The sequence below is a fragment of the Sinocyclocheilus grahami genome, unplaced genomic scaffold (assembly GCF_001515645.1).
Source record: "Sinocyclocheilus grahami isolate Dianchi unplaced genomic scaffold, SAMN03320097.WGS_v1.1 scaffold97.1, whole genome shotgun sequence".
Classification (NCBI taxonomy): domain Eukaryota; kingdom Metazoa; phylum Chordata; class Actinopteri; order Cypriniformes; family Cyprinidae; genus Sinocyclocheilus; species Sinocyclocheilus grahami.
In genome coordinates, this window is record NW_015505276.1 from 1489180 (window position 1) to 1504972 (window position 15793).

The 15793-nt window shown below is 37.0% G+C and overlaps 2 protein-coding genes across 2 annotated transcripts in view; both read left to right on the forward strand.

The window, feature by feature from the left end:
- Positions 1–2701, forward strand: part of LOC107587996 (zinc finger protein 37-like) — a 5278-nt gene extending 2577 nt beyond the window's left edge. Inside the window, exon 2 of the mRNA XM_016275978.1 lies at positions 1547–2701. Coding sequence (XP_016131464.1) covers positions 1547–2100 — 554 coding nt within the window. The 3' untranslated portion in view covers positions 2101–2701. The remainder of the gene's footprint in view (positions 1–1546) is intronic.
- A 2507-nt stretch (positions 2702–5208) lies between these two features.
- Positions 5209–15793, forward strand: part of LOC107587952 (uncharacterized) — a 14853-nt gene continuing 4268 nt past the window's right edge. Inside the window, exons 1-7 of the mRNA XM_016275931.1 lie at positions 5209–5726; positions 5900–6027; positions 6101–6212; positions 6727–6921; positions 13626–14638; positions 14733–14802; positions 14877–15051. Coding sequence (XP_016131417.1) covers positions 5465–5726; positions 5900–6027; positions 6101–6212; positions 6727–6921; positions 13626–14638; positions 14733–14802; positions 14877–15051 — 1955 coding nt within the window. The 5' untranslated portion in view covers positions 5209–5464. The remainder of the gene's footprint in view (positions 5727–5899; positions 6028–6100; positions 6213–6726; positions 6922–13625; positions 14639–14732; positions 14803–14876; positions 15052–15793) is intronic.

Sequence of the window (15793 nt, forward strand, 5' to 3'; positions counted from 1 at the left end):
TTAAAATGTAATTTAAAATGCATCTGTGATCGAAGCTGAATTTTCAGCATCATTACTCCAGTCTTCAGTGTCACATAATCTTCAGAAATCATTCTAATATTTGCTGCTCAAGAAACATTTATTATTATTATTGCTGCTTCATATTTGTGTGGAAACTGTGATGCATTTTTCAAAATTTATTTTATATATAGTAATGTAATGTAATAATGTGGCAATGGTTTCTTAAGATCTACTTACGCTTCTGATGCTTTTGGGAAATGCAGCCCTATTTGAACAAGCACTGTGAGCCATACGTCAGCAGAGAACGCTGTCTGTGATTGATTGGTTCTGTCTTTCAGCATTTGCGTGTGTCCCGATGAGCAGGAGAAATGGTTCTATCCTACACAATTATTCGCTAATATAGTCTATTTTTCCACTTAGAAGCTTATTTTATGCCCCGAATTTCTTGATAAGTAAATCAAATTAATGTTTATAAAAATGCACTTTAGAATCAATATTTTTATGTGAGGATCAATCCTTTCGATACAACATCAGTATCGAAAGTATCGATACTTGAGGATCGATCCGCCCATCCCTACCCGGAACGCACATTTTCAAAGGAGAATAACTGACTGTAGCATTATTGTAGCATAAACAAGTATGTTAACTTAGCATGTTTCTTAACATCTGCAAACATATTATGGTATTTTTATGCTTTAGTTAAGTCAAAAACTTACATACAGAACCTTTAACAGCTAGTATTAAAGGGATAGTTCACCCAAAAATAAAAATTTGCTGTTAATTTACTCTACCCTCAGGCCATCCAAGATGTAGATGAGCTTTTTCTTCAGTAGAACAGTAAATATTTTTAGCTGAAACCGTGGTCCTTGGTGATTCATAAAGGGCAAATTAATTACTACCGGTCTCAAACTGAAGACCAGTGAGCCAGTGGTAAGCGCAAACATGAACCGAGCACTTGAATGAAGGGGTTAAGATGTACTTTTTAATGGGTTCTTATTGTTTATATAAAAAGGTGAGTTAAGACTAGGTCATTGACTTTATATGCTTTTTTTTTTTTCATCCATGTTTTACATCATTATTGGTCGCTTTAATAACATACATAAACGAGCTGGTGAATCAATTATTTGAACCAGCTCATTAAAACAAACTGTCCAAAACAACCAGTTTGTGGAAAAGAATCAGACTTCCCTGTATAACCTGAGGCTATAATGTTGCAAATAATGTACATTTTCTTACACAGATTAATCGTTTTGCTTCATATAAGACCTTAATATATTGCCAGGAGTCACAGGTATTCATTTTGCATTTCCACATATGCCTTTTTTGACTCTCAAAGTGGCGGTAGCCATTGATGTGCATTTTATGAATCACCATTGTTTCAGCTTAAAAAACTTTTTTACTGTTCTACTGAAGAAAAAATGGCCCCTACTTCTTGGATGGCCAGAGGGTGAGTAAATTAATAGCACATTTTCATTTTTGGGTGTACTATCCCTTTAACTTTTTTTTATTATATTCAGATGTTCATGTTTCATTTATTAAATTACAGGATCTGCAGTGACCAGTGATGAGAGATGTGTTGCCCAAAGCTCTGAAGATTTTATCACATACACAGTACCTTCAGATGACCAAGTCCAATTGAACGTGCACCAGACACCAGCTGAAGAACAAGCTCTTGATGGAGCTACACATGGACACATCACAGCAGGGTCAGTTCTGAGCCCTGATGTGGGATTTATTCCTAATAACCTGAATTTCAATGGGACAGTTACTCCAAAGAAGAAATTCAAGTGTGTGTTCTGTGGGAAAACCTTTGAGTATTTAAGCCACATGACAAGACACATGCGAAAACACTCTGGAGAAAAACCTTACGTCTGTACAGTTTGTGGTAAACGGTTTGCTCAGAAAACATATCTCATAACTCACGAGCGCACTCATTCTGGTGAGAGGCCGTACGCGTGCATGGAGTGTGGAAAGAGCTTTTCTCAAAAATCTTCTCTTAATGTACACCTCCGAAGCCACACCGGAGAAAAGCCATATAGCTGCTCACACTGTGGTAAAAGCTACGCCTTCAAAATTGCGCTTAGAACACACCGATGTTAAACCAGAAATAAATTGCTACTGCATATTGTCTCCTTAGTTTTAGTATAAAACTTTTGTCTAGGTCATTTTAGAATATCCTTCTTATCTGTTGTTATAAAATAAATGTTAAAAAAAATAAATTAGGGGAAAAAAAAGTCAGAGTAGACAAAAATGCTGGTTGTTTGTTTACATGTGCAATATAATGACTATAAATAAATCTGCGCACTAACACTAAACAGTCCCCTCTTATAGTAATTTCCATTGATTACAGGCAATATGTTATGGTTTAAACACTGTAAACATTGTGAAATGTGTTCTTGTGTGTAGTTTTCTGAGACTTGTGCTCCTGTGGCTCAGTGGTAGAGCATTGCGTTAGCAGCGCCAAAGGTCGTGGGTTCGATTCCCTGGGAACACACATACTGGTAAAAATTGTATAGCCTTAATGCATTGTAAGTCGCTTGTCTGCTAAATGCATAAATTATTATAATTATTACTTTGGGAAAGGAAAAGGAACTATGGATTTGTTCATGCTGTAACTTTTTGTTACCTAACCTTGGTAACTTGATATTTTTACTTTTACCCTTTGCCCTCCCTGAAATATTTTACATTGCACCATTGTTTTTTATCTACTTAACAGTTTTCTGAATATTAGTTTTTTTTTGTATCAATGTGTGAATTCTTACAAATACGTAGTACCTTTTTGACTCAAACAGATCATCAAATGTTTAAGCATATTTATATTAATCGTCATATTTATCTAGAAATATCCTTCATTTGAAGCAATTGCCTTTCACAATAAAATTCACATGAAAACTTTCAATTTTATTCTATTCTCTTTCATTTTAAAGACCTCACCATATTTTCATGCAGTTGGACCATGTGGTTTAAACTTTACATATTAGATTTTCAACTGATTTTATAACTGTGCTCTTGTCAAGCATGTTTGAGACAGGATAACCAAACAGCACACTTCAATTCTTGTCCAATTTATTGCAATTCTTGGTTACAAATGTGTCCTTGTTATAGTGTAATTATACATTTATATTAATTAACTACATGTACTTATATATGGTTAGGATTAGGGATTGGTTTACTTGCATGTAATTATGCATAATTTATTGTTATTATCAGAGTAAGTACATATGATATGTGTAACAAGGACACCGTAAGATAAAATGTTACCCAATTCTTTATCACAGTCTGCTTACAGTATGAGCTTTGCAGTTGGTCAACATAAAGTAGAATAGACAGCAATGGCTCCAATCATTGGTTGTGTGATAGAGGCCCATCAGTAAGGTGGACATAAATAATTAATAACACTTTTGACATCGTAATCTTTCAAATGAAATTAAAATCTCTCCTGACGTATGCAAGGCCGATAAACGCCCAGTTTTCAATCCAGTGAACAACCAGTCCCACCCAGTGTTGCCAATTTAGTAATTTTGTTGCTAAATTTAGCAACTTTTCAGACTACCCCAGCAACTGTTTCTTCCAAAAGCACCTAGCAACAAATTTAGCTATTTAAAAAAATGTATTTGGCAAATTTTGATAAGTGACTCAAACGATAAAAAAGGCACACATTTTCCATCTAAATTACACAAAAAGAGGAAACCAAAGGTGCCTAGCAGTACACACATCACGTGAATTAAGTTAGCTTCTATTTGCAATTGTTTAATTTAATAATAACAATAATTGAATAATTGTTCATTTATGATACACCTTGTTAGTAGCTTGTACTTGAGATTGTTGATCAGTTAGTGCGCGATACGAAAAATGAAAAAGGTACTAGTAATTTTCCAGGACATTATCCATTATCACCCTGTAACCCGAAAACACAAACTACAATGCATAATTTAAAATGTAGGTAAAAAAACCTGTGAATAATAATTACGGGAAATTCCTTCATATTAGTAGATTTTGCCCTATTTTTACAGACTTTTCTTCGAGTGTAGCATACGAACTACTAATACACTGTTTAATTGTTCAGAATGAGTCGTTTTACTAGTTCACTAGCAAATAAACTTAAATTGTAATCGTTCAGAAATGTGCACGTGTTAAATTCAATGTTGTATTTATAATTACTTATTTATATTTTAATATTATATTATGCATTTATTTTATTTTATAAACACATCTAAATTAACATATGAAGAGTTCAGATGCAAAAGCCTGAAAACGTCTTCTAAAATGAGCATGTTTATGTTCATTTATTTCACTTTGATGGCATAGAAAAGGACCTATACATTGCCATTAAAGTGACATTTCTGAACCTAAACATAGGAGCCTGATAAAAATGCACATTTTAGAAGAAATTTTCAGATGGCACTTAGAGGCTTTTGCATCTGAACTCTTCATTCATAAAATGCATTTTTTTGCTCAAATTTGATGCAGTGACACAATGACATGGCGATATCATTTAGCAACTTTTAGCAACAAATCAACCTTCCTTTAGCAACTTCAACACTGATCCCACCTTTTGTATTTGACAAGCCATTTTGCACGGAAATGCGTCACAATCTCATCCATTTCATGCGGGTTTAAAAGGGTTTTGTTTTGGAGCAGTCAAACTACTAGTTCACTAGCAAATAAACTTAAATAGTAATCGTTCAGAAATGTGCACGTGTTAAATTCAATGTTGTATTTATAATTACTTATTTGTATTTTAATATTATATTATGCATTTATTTTATTTTATAAACACATCTAAATTAACATATGAAGAGTTCAGATGCAAAAGCCTGAAAACGTCTTCTAAAATGAGCATGTTTATGTTCATTTATTTCACTTTGATGGCATAGAAAAGGACCAATACATTGCCATTAAAGTGACATTTCTGAACCTAAACATAGGAGCCTGATAAAAATGCACATTTTAGAAGAAATTTTCAGATGGCACTTAGAGGCTTTTGCATCTGAACTCTTCATTCATAAAATGCATTTTTTTGCTCAAATTTGATGCAGTGACACAATGACATGGCGATATCATTTAGCAACTTTTAGCAACAAATCAACCTTCCTTTAGCAACTTCAACACTGATCCCACCTTTTGTATTTGACAAGCCATTTTGCACGGAAATGCGTCACAATCTCATCCATTTCATGCGGGTTTAAAAGGGTTTTGTTTTGGAGCAGTCAAACATTGCTCTAGTAAACCGAGACGACGGTATTCTGGTGAACTATCGGATAGAAACATCTACACGGTGGTTTACGGTAATTTATCCCATGATTCTTTTCTGCCAAACGCTATGCTTTGTTTATATCTACATAAACACCAAAGGCACCGCAACGCCATTGTTTGAGGTAGAAATAAACATCTATATTAAGACATTAATAGCGTTGCCGGGCCAAAGGGCGAGTATTTATATCTTTAAAGTGTCCCGTAAAAGATGGACATCATGAATACCGCCGAATTTCAGACACACTTGACAGCCATAATGGAAACGTTAGCGAAAACGGCTGTTGTGGAAATAAGCAAACTTTTGGAGGAGAATGCGTCTTTTCTGCGATTAGAGTTTACACGGTTTACAAGCGAAAATGAATCTCTGAAAAAGAAATGTCATTTTCTGGAGAACGAACTTCAGTCAGCACGGAAAAGCGCTGGAAAGATGAACGGGTCACCAGCTCCATTCAACCATCCGGGACTTACAGGTAACGTAACGTTAATATTCAAGTCTTTTCACATGCACAAACTGACATGTGTAGATATACTGATGTTAAATGCAAAAAGGGGCGCTAAAGGACTGATGCTTTAAAGCTGGAGATTCTAGCAGCCACGTTGTGCCTCTGACTCTATACCCACCTAATGCCCACATGTTCAACAGACACTGGACATCGTCCTGCAATTGACAATGTCTTTGGTAAGGAATGGTGCATGAACCTCTGGAGACACGAGGAGTCGCATGCTGGTGAGCAGGACACACATCTGGACTCTCCAGTCATCATAGGAGAGGTTGGTCTCACATCCTGCTGTTTTATGTATATGGAGTTCAAAAACAAGCTCTGTTTTATTTTCAATCCTTTAGCCAGTAAACTTGCTGGAAGAAGAACCGGACATGATCATGATCAAGGAGGAGGCATTTGAAGACTGCTCTTCAGGAATAAATGAGGAAGACCAAGATAATCAAAGTTTGAAAGGTATGCAGAGAGAGAACTTCATTTATTAATCGGTCATCACCTCATCAGAAGTATGATCAAATACACATACACTGTATGCATTATGCGCATTTTACGTGATTGATCACCATGCAAACGGCTAACGAATAGCAAATGATTAGTAAATTACTGTACCATTATGAAACCCTACTGTTGTAGACTGCAAAAGTTGTGGAAAGATAACACTGTTTTTTTTTTCCCCGGAAATGTGCAGAATGGATTTAAATATGTTAAACAAGAGTGCAACATTCTTTACAGTAGCTAAAAATCATATCAATATGTAATAAACCATCAAAAATGTAATAAACATGCAAGTGGCAGGTGATGTGTATAAGACATTGGAAATAACAGATGCAACTGAAAAAATTCAATCCAAAATGTTTAAATGTAACCGTAGTTATTTGTAAACAAGTTTATTTAAAATTACATTTGGTTTAAGCTTAGTCCTTATTGTTGAAACTTACCCTCATTGTGTGATCTTTCCAACCCCCTACAGGCACAGTCCAAGAGGAAATTAAAAAAATTATCCCAGAGTTGGACCTAAACAAACTTCAGAAAGTGGTCAATCATCTTTCATTAGTGGTGGGTGTGGAGAAGACCGAGGACCTTTCCCTAGTAGAGGTGTCCGATCTTCAGGACTTTCTGGAGCCAATACAGTGTCGAAAACTTGTGAAAACATTCAAACAAAGAGGTAAGAAACAAACTTGTGGCCACAAAACAAGTGCCTGTTGCTCACTGTATGGTGTTGCCTTGTCTTGCACTTCACTTTGATACCCACTTTAAAGAATTGGGGTGTTCACATTTATTACCCCTTTTGCACAACTGGCCCATGTGGACACTGAATTGAGAGACTTTGACCTACAGGTGTGGCCTTTGAAAACATTTTTTCTCCAGGTGCCTTCACACAACAGTAGTGGTCGGACAGACTTTTTGTTTTTAAAACCAACTCTTACAGGCGCATTTGGTCAGCCAACCTTCCTTCAAATTCAGCTAATGGGTTTAGAGTGGATTTACAGGTATCTCTTGTGCATGCATATCTAATGTCTTTGTCACAGAATTGGGGGACGGTGTGTCATTGTCTCTGAGGTGATAATGGGGGTGTGCAATGTCGTCAGAGCACCGTTTTGTGCTGTTTGAATGTTCAAATGGCCAAATCTCACCCCATTTACACCTGGCGTTAAGATGCACCATGAGTGATCAATCATAAGTGGTCAGTGCTAAATAAAGGAGTCAACTGGGTCCAAAATCACGATATTGTATATGCTAATCTGTCAAGATGTGTTCTTGGTAGCAACAAAGGAGGTCCACCTAATCAACCAATGCACTAAACTAGGCTTAATACTTTGCTGATTTGAAATGCAAAGCATATCTGTGGTTTGCTTAATACAGGTGCTGTAATTCTGTTTGAAATTTCACATTTGTGGCTACATTAACTATGAAGAGATGGTCGTATGATATAATGATGATGATTATAATAATTATACTCATTAAACTATAATGTAATTTTTGTATTTATGTAAAGTGACACTAGCTACGTTTACATGGACACCTTTTGTTTTAATCGGAATTTAATATAATTCTGATTGAGGATTCTGAATGTAGTTTTTACAGGGACGCTAAGTAAAGTGGTCAGTTGATCTGCAATATTCATCGTCTGTTTGATTACGTCATTAACTGAATTTTACCGTACATTTCTGCCGTATGTACATCAATTTGACATAGTCACCACTGACAAGCTACTTCTAAATGTATTGTAGAAACTGCATTTTCTGTAAAGTTGCTTTGCAACAATTTGTATCGTGAAAAGCGCTATACAAATAAACTTGAATTGAATTGAACAAGCATCAATATCAGATTTGATCTTTTGCTCAAATATACAGTTTTCCGCTGTTCATACATACTATTCTCCTGCTATTGCTTCTTTTTGTTTTAATGAGTAGACTTAATATTTATCTATTGCGGGTCCTAATTAGGAGACGAAGAGCATGTGAAGCTTTGTGCCATGCTGCTATTATTAATCAAACAGTAAAATCGCTAATACCCATGGCCAAAACAAGCCATCTGTGGATGAGAGTATAAAGTGAGTTTTTTTTCATGAATTTTAGAATAACATGACAGTTATTTATGACACTTCATTCTACAAATACAACCGCTCGTTCCATTTGTCATTACGCCATTTCTATGTCATTGCACATGCACAGTACTTTTAAGTTTCGGTTTTCAAGTGTTTACATGTCCTCTCGATTGGATCAGAAAAGGTCTACACCACCCCTTCAAATCCGATTGAAATTTCATTTGGATTGAGCTTAATCTGATCCATTAAGGTGTTTAAATGTCTTCCAAGTCTTTTCAGTCTGATTGAGACATCGATACGATTGCTAACGGATTATTTGGGCCTTGTCCACGCTAATGTATTTTCATTTGAAACATTTTTTTTTTCTCTCAGTTTTGGCCTTCTGTCCACACTGAGATAGCGTTTTTGTCAAGGAAAACTGAGCTTTTTGAAAACATTCTCTAAAGTGGATAAATTGAAAAAAATGCCGTGTTCGCATTGTAGTGTGGACTGTGAAAACGGAGGCTTTTGAAAACAATGGCGCATGTTTAGTCATGTGACATGTTGTACCAATAGATATCTATGTTTATTATACCAATATTGTCCCTGTTATGTGCTATTCACATTCACACTATTGCAACAGATATGTTTGTACACTCTTCATATCACAGTCCTGCAAAGATGACCGAGAATTTACTCGCGATTGCTGTTTGCATTTTGTATCAGACATACAATCGTGAGTAAGTGCGACCTGAACACGTCAGTGAATGGTGAGATATTTTCCTAAATAAAATTATCCTGCCAGAAGAGTTGCATGAAAACGTGTCATGTCTATTCCATCTTTATCGTCTCGGTGAGCTTTTTTGCGCCTTTAAAGCAAATGCGCAGTAAAGCGAATTAAATGTTTGTGGCGTTTCAGTGTGGATGAGAAACTTTTGGAAAATGCTAGTGTGGACAGAGAGCATTTTAAAATGAAAACGCCATTTTCAAATGTATCCGGATTAATGTAGAATATAGCCTTGTGTGAATGTTAATGTAGCTACTGATTAAAAAGTTATTTTAACAATCTTAATACCCTTTTTAGGTAAACTTGGAAGGCATTTTATGACCATTAATTTGGTTGTTTGTATTTAGAACAACATAAGCTGTATGTTGTTTCAGGTGACGTGTCTGCAGCCTCTTCATCTTCTATGGCCTGTACTTTGTACCAGCAGTCATTCAAGAAAATTAATTCTGATCCTGATCACACTCTTTCAGCGGGTTCAACATCATAGACAGACCAAACTCACAGCCCACAAACTGTGATTTCAACATCTGATCAAACATCTTATGTTTTTAATGTCAGCTCCATCCAGTACATCATCCCAGTGTTCTTCAGCGATGTCTCCGTTTGATTTGAAACTGCCAGAATCTCCAAAAACATCAAGTTCCCGGCATCATGTTCACCGTTCTAGTCATCAGGGGGTGATTCTACCTGACATGTGTTTAAATCCAGTTTCCTTGAAGAAAGAGAAAAAAATCTACCTAGAATCAGCTGGAAAAAACGGGAGACCGAAGCCCGAACGCTTTGCTGTGCTTCTGTTTAAAAGTCTAGTACCACAGGAAGTTTACAGGGAATGGTCAGGTGCTGTTAACTTTGATGGCTCCCGAGGAAAAAATGCACTACCTAACAACCTGCGGAAAGCAATAGCAGAAATAGTTTGCCGGAAATTTCCCAACTCTACACCCCATGACTGGAAGATGATAAGGGATCGGCTTAATGAACTTCAGCATAAGAGACGACTCACTTTCCCGCTTTTTTTTTTTTAAAGCCTTTGCACTATACCTCAAACATGGTAGGCTACTGTAATAGCTCAGAAATTCACTATTACTTTCATTTCTGCCTAGTGATGTTGCTAGGTTTTCTGGGGTCGTTGTACAGTACCTTTTTTTTTTTTTAGGGTATCTGCAACAAAAAGTTGCAGGGGGTCCTTGTGGGTCCCCCAATAGCTCTGGGCCCCCTGCAATTAATTCCCAGTTTTCAAAACACCCCCTTTCCAATCATTTGACTCTGAAAAATGTCCAATGAATTGCAAATGAGGTATCTAAGGCCCTGTTTACACCTGGTATTAAGATGTTTTGGTCGATCCGATCACAAGCAGGCTGTTTTAATCTCTCTTTTCGTCCACTTTCTTGATTTCAGGGAGGGTCTGTGGGCGGGTGCCTGTGTGGGCTTTTTCTGATCTTTTGATCCAATATTGTGTAATAAGCTCACGCATTTTGCTTATGAATGTAAAAGGAGACCTGTCTTTAGTGGCTTTTCAAACGTATTCGAACACATTAACGTTTATGCTATGAAAGTAGTTCGGTCAAATGTATTTTCAACTACCTCTAGAAGTGGTGAAAAGTGGACAAGTTTAATGTTTCAGACCCCACTTACACCTGTATTAGTTGTCCACTTGTGATCGTATGAACAAAGATGGATCTTAATATCAGGTGTAAACCAGGTCTAAATGTAGAATTTTGGACTAAAACTAAAATGGGTCATGTTCACTGGAGTGGACGTACAAAGTAGTGTTCATCATTGAATTTGTTTGAGAATATTATTACTACTTTCATCATATGAAAGTATCAAATATTAAATCTTGTTTTTTAAATTTGTAAATTCACAGTTAACAGTGTAAACACAGCCTCTTGTATCAGTTTTTTGTTATACATATCAGCAGATCTGACAATAAATCTATTATGCTCCCAAATTTGATAACATTTTGATGAATCTTTTCCTAATGTTTTAAAATAAGTTTTGAGTTGGAGCAGTAAAAAGTATATGCAAATTTTGTCTCCAGTTTTCTAATTGTGCTATTTCCGCATTTATTGCTGAAATAATAAATTGCTCTTTAAAGGGTTAGTGCACCCAAAAATGAAAATTAGGCTGTGTTTTACTCACCCCCGAGGCATCCTAGGTGTATATGACTTTCTTCTTTCAGACGAATCCAGTCGGAGTTATATAAAAAAATATCCTGGTTATTCCAAGCTCTATCAATGCAGTCATAAAAAGAGCCTCTCAGAGTGGCAGTGTCTCTCAGAAGTCAAGCTGGGCAGAGGATCACAACATGGGCTCAGGAATACTTCCAGAAATCATTGTCGGTGAACACAATCCACCGTGCCATTCGCTGTGCCAAAACTGGGACGCCATGTCATCCGGACTAAAGAGGACAAGGACAACCCAAGTTGTTATCAGCGCTCAGTTCAGAAGCCTGCATCTCTGATGGTATGGGGTTGCATGAGTGCGTGTGGCATGGGCAGCTTACACATCTGGAAAGGCACCATCAATGCTGAAAGGTATATCCAAGTTCTAGAACAACATATGCTCCCATCCAGACGTCGTCTCTTTCAGGGAAGACCTTGCATTTTCCAACATGACAATGCCAGACCACATACTGCATCAATTACAACATCATAGCTGCGTAGAAGGAGGATCCGGGTACTGAAATGGCCAGCCTACAGTCCAGATCTTTCACCCATAGAAAACATTTGGCACATCATAAAGAGGAAGATGCGACAAAGAAGACCTAAGACAGTTGAGCAACTAGAAGCCTGTATTAGACAAGAATGGGACAACATTCCTATTCCTAAACTTGAGCAACTTGTCTCCTCAGTCCCCAGACGTTTGCAGACTGTTATAAAAAGAAGAGGGGATGCCACACAGTGGTAAACATGGCCTTGTCCCAACTTTTTTGAGATGTGTTGATGCCATGAAATTTAAAATCAACTTATTTTTCCCTTAAAATTATAAATTTTTTCAGTTTAAACATTTGATATGTCATCTATGTTGTATTCTGAATAAAATATTAAAGTGATTATTACATTTTAAATATGGATATTTTCTTACAAAAACGCATCGATTCACTACAGGAGGCCTTTGTTCACCCCCCGGAGCCGTGTGAGGAACTTTTTATTATGGATGGATGCTTTTTATTTCACTTCTTTTGGACTGAAGCACTGCAACACCCGCTGACTGCAATGATCGAGCTTGGAATGGCCAGGACAATTTTTTATTTAACTAAATTTTAATATAATAAATAAAAATTATGTCCTTGGATATTTGCATTTCAACACATCTTTTCTAACACTGACTGAGACATACCATGCTGCCTAACATTGTGTGACATTGCATGAAATTACAAGATCTTTCTCTTTCACAAGTTTTCAAAGGCCACATCTGTATTCTCTTCAGAGCTTGTAGAGAGTCAATTTACACACTGATGTTCCAAGAAATGTATTTAGACTAAGCAAATTTATTCAGAATTCAGAGCAATTAAAATAATGGGTCTCATTGTGTATGCACAAATTTGTGTGTGATGTCTATGTACAAACATTTTCACGAACAAAATCATGATTCATCAATAACTTGAATACAAAAATGTATTCTAAATTCATGGAAAAATGTAGGAACTACACAAAAATCGTCTTCTCTAGGTGGTGCTATAAAACGTGTTAGATGAAATTTTATACATTGATATTTCATAAAAGCAATGATATTCATATGTCTGTAATCTGGTTGTGTGTATAAAAAGTGTTTGAAATGGGTTTTAAGGATGGCCCATTGTTTTTGCCTTTTTATGTTTATTCATGTCTTTTTACTTTTTAGGAAAACTGAGTACTGGTGTCTTCTACAGAAGACATAGCATAACATGAATAAAATATAATTTTTCAAAATGATTTCTGAAGGATCATGTGACACTGAGGACTGGAGTAATGACTGATGAAAATTCAGCTTTGCATCACTGGAATAAATTACATTTTATAATACATTCAAATAGAAAAGTTATTCTAAATTGTTATAAAATTTCACAATATTACTCTTTTACTGTATTTTGGATAAAATAAATGCAGCCTTGCTGAGCATAAGAGACTAATTGCAAAAATAAAAAATCATACAGACCCCAAACTTTTGAACAGTAGTGTACCATGGTATTAAAAGAGTATCATATTCATATACTAAAGTATACATCTTGTTGCACATGCTCTCAGGTGAGAGTGTGTCTTCAGAAAGCGTCATGTGTTTGCTGAGCCAGATGAAAGATTGTGCCGAAATCCCTTATAAAGAGATGCTTTGAGTGTGTTTTATGCAAAATAACTAACCTTGGGCACATGGTCACTTATTTAGCATACTCAATTCATTCACATTAGAATGAGATTATAAGCAGATTCATGTGCACATGCATGTGTTGTGGATTTTTTTTTTTTTTTTTTCAAAATATTTTCTGTATGATGGTTGAGGCCTCTGAAGAGGGTACCTTATTGGCCCATCAACATATTTCATTTTCTCTGTATCTTTTAATGATTTTTCCCCCCTCAAGAATCCAACGGTCAAGTGGATGGAACACCTAACGAGATGATGCTCACTCCGTTATCATCAAACGAGTCCCTTCCTGAACAGCCCTTCATTCCTTCATTCATCAAGTCCAACTGGCTCAGAAGTTTCCAGGTTCCCTGGAACCGCATGCCAGCAGCTCTCGCTCAGGCCACGTCCACTGGAGAGAGAGCTCGACCAGGACCGAGAAGGGAGTTTGTTAGGATCGTGGTGGCAGCCATGCAAGCCCACTGTCCAAACCCAAACTTAGCCGCTTGTGGGGAAGTGGCACGAAACATCGTGTCTGCATATCCCCTGACATTCGGAGACATTTCTGAGGAAGGAGAACAACTAGGAAATGGCTTCAGTTGCTTACAAAGACAACTAAAAACTAGGGTAGAACATGTGAATAGAGATGTTATGGAACACAGGATTCGTCGACCTAGAAGACCATCAGCGAAAAGACCTGGACTACAGGACAACTACATGAGGACAAAAGTCAGATGTAAAGTGGACAGTTACGGATGCATCAATTGGCAGCCATCTTCCATCCCAGAAGGAGAGACGGCAGAATCTCTTGAAATGAAGAGGAAGGTTGCGGCAGAGATTTTTCAGTCTGCAGGCCCAAAGGCTGCCGAGTTGCCCAACGTAGATGACTTAATGCAGCAGACGTATGTTTACCAGCGCCACATGATCAACTCATGCCCCCCTCCTACCATCAGTGAGCTTGAGGGGCATTGGCCGTTCCTGTTCACCGAAAGAGGCCTCTGCAGGCACTTCAAAATCCTGACTGGGATTGACATCAGAAGCCGCTTTAACGAAACTCTTTTTGTTAAATCCAAGAGAATACTGAACTATTTCAGCAGACAGAGACTGAAGTGGAGTGAAGAGATCCAGAGTATGCTAAGTGAGATCGATGCCGCCAATGCAACAGATAATAACAAGACTGCCATGTCAGCCATCCTGTTGATGATGAAATACTTTAAGGAAAAGGACAACGCGGTGTTCATCTTAGCAGATGTCAGTAACTATGAAATGTTACAGTTCTACTTAAGTTTCGAAGGGGTTTTGACAAAGCTTGAGTGTTAAAATGTTTTGATGTTCTGCTTTGAAGGAAAACTCTACCAAGACGTCCATCGAAAATGAAATGAGCTTACCGGCAACGCCCCGGCTCATCATGCTTGGTAAGACATTGCTACAATACAAATGGTAGGTTTTTTACTTGGACATATATTTATAGTCATTTTTCATATTTCAGGTGAGACATTGCTGACTTCAACCAAGTGGTTTGTCAGTATTGAGGGCAGAGTAACACATTCTTTAGACGACCAGCTGGACTTTGCAGCGGCATTGTCTGTGTTCTTTGGGTGCTTCTACGTTTTTAATATCGAGTACGAGGAGTCAGCCAGCACCACCCTGGAGCTCATTCAGAGGTGAGTGTTGAGGACATTCGACCTGTTTGGCTTTTTTTTTTCTTTTATATATCTTACTCCCTTTCTTTTGGTATTTTACTTTGGTCTCTTTTGGATCAGAAATACTTAAGCTTATGGAGGTAAAATAGTTTGTGGATGCAATTTGATGGTGACTAATTAAACACTGTAACTAACAATTAAGCTTATTGGTTTGTTGATAAATTATTCATAATTTACCAGAAACTCTTTTATGCAGGGTAGGTGATTTGGTTCAAAAACATTTTTTGTTATGCTGGTTGAAAGTCTCTTCACATCCTGATAGCAATCACTAAGTTAAGTGGTCTATATGTATTTATATCATCTGTGGAAGGCGTAGGACCATAAAATGTTCGTCCAATCATATCCCTCGGTCCGAGAACTACAATAGGCTCTCCAACCTGCCTGTCAATGTATGTATTTGCATATTTCCATGCACCGTTCTCGCAGACATGATACGCCATCAGTGAGTTCCATTACGGTACTGCAGAACGAGCAAGAAATAAGTTGTTATTGTAATAATATGAGCTTTGTACTGAAATGTTTATTATTATTATTTTTTTTTTTAAACCAGTGAATTAAACTAAGTAATCTGACAGCAGGAGTATCTCTCATGTTGCTAGTTAGCTTCTGGTCTGCCTGTGTGCATTCATGTGTTTTGGTGGAGGTGTGGCTTTGGAAAGTGATTATGCAAGGTGGGGGGGGGGGGGGGGCTTTTGTTTTTCAA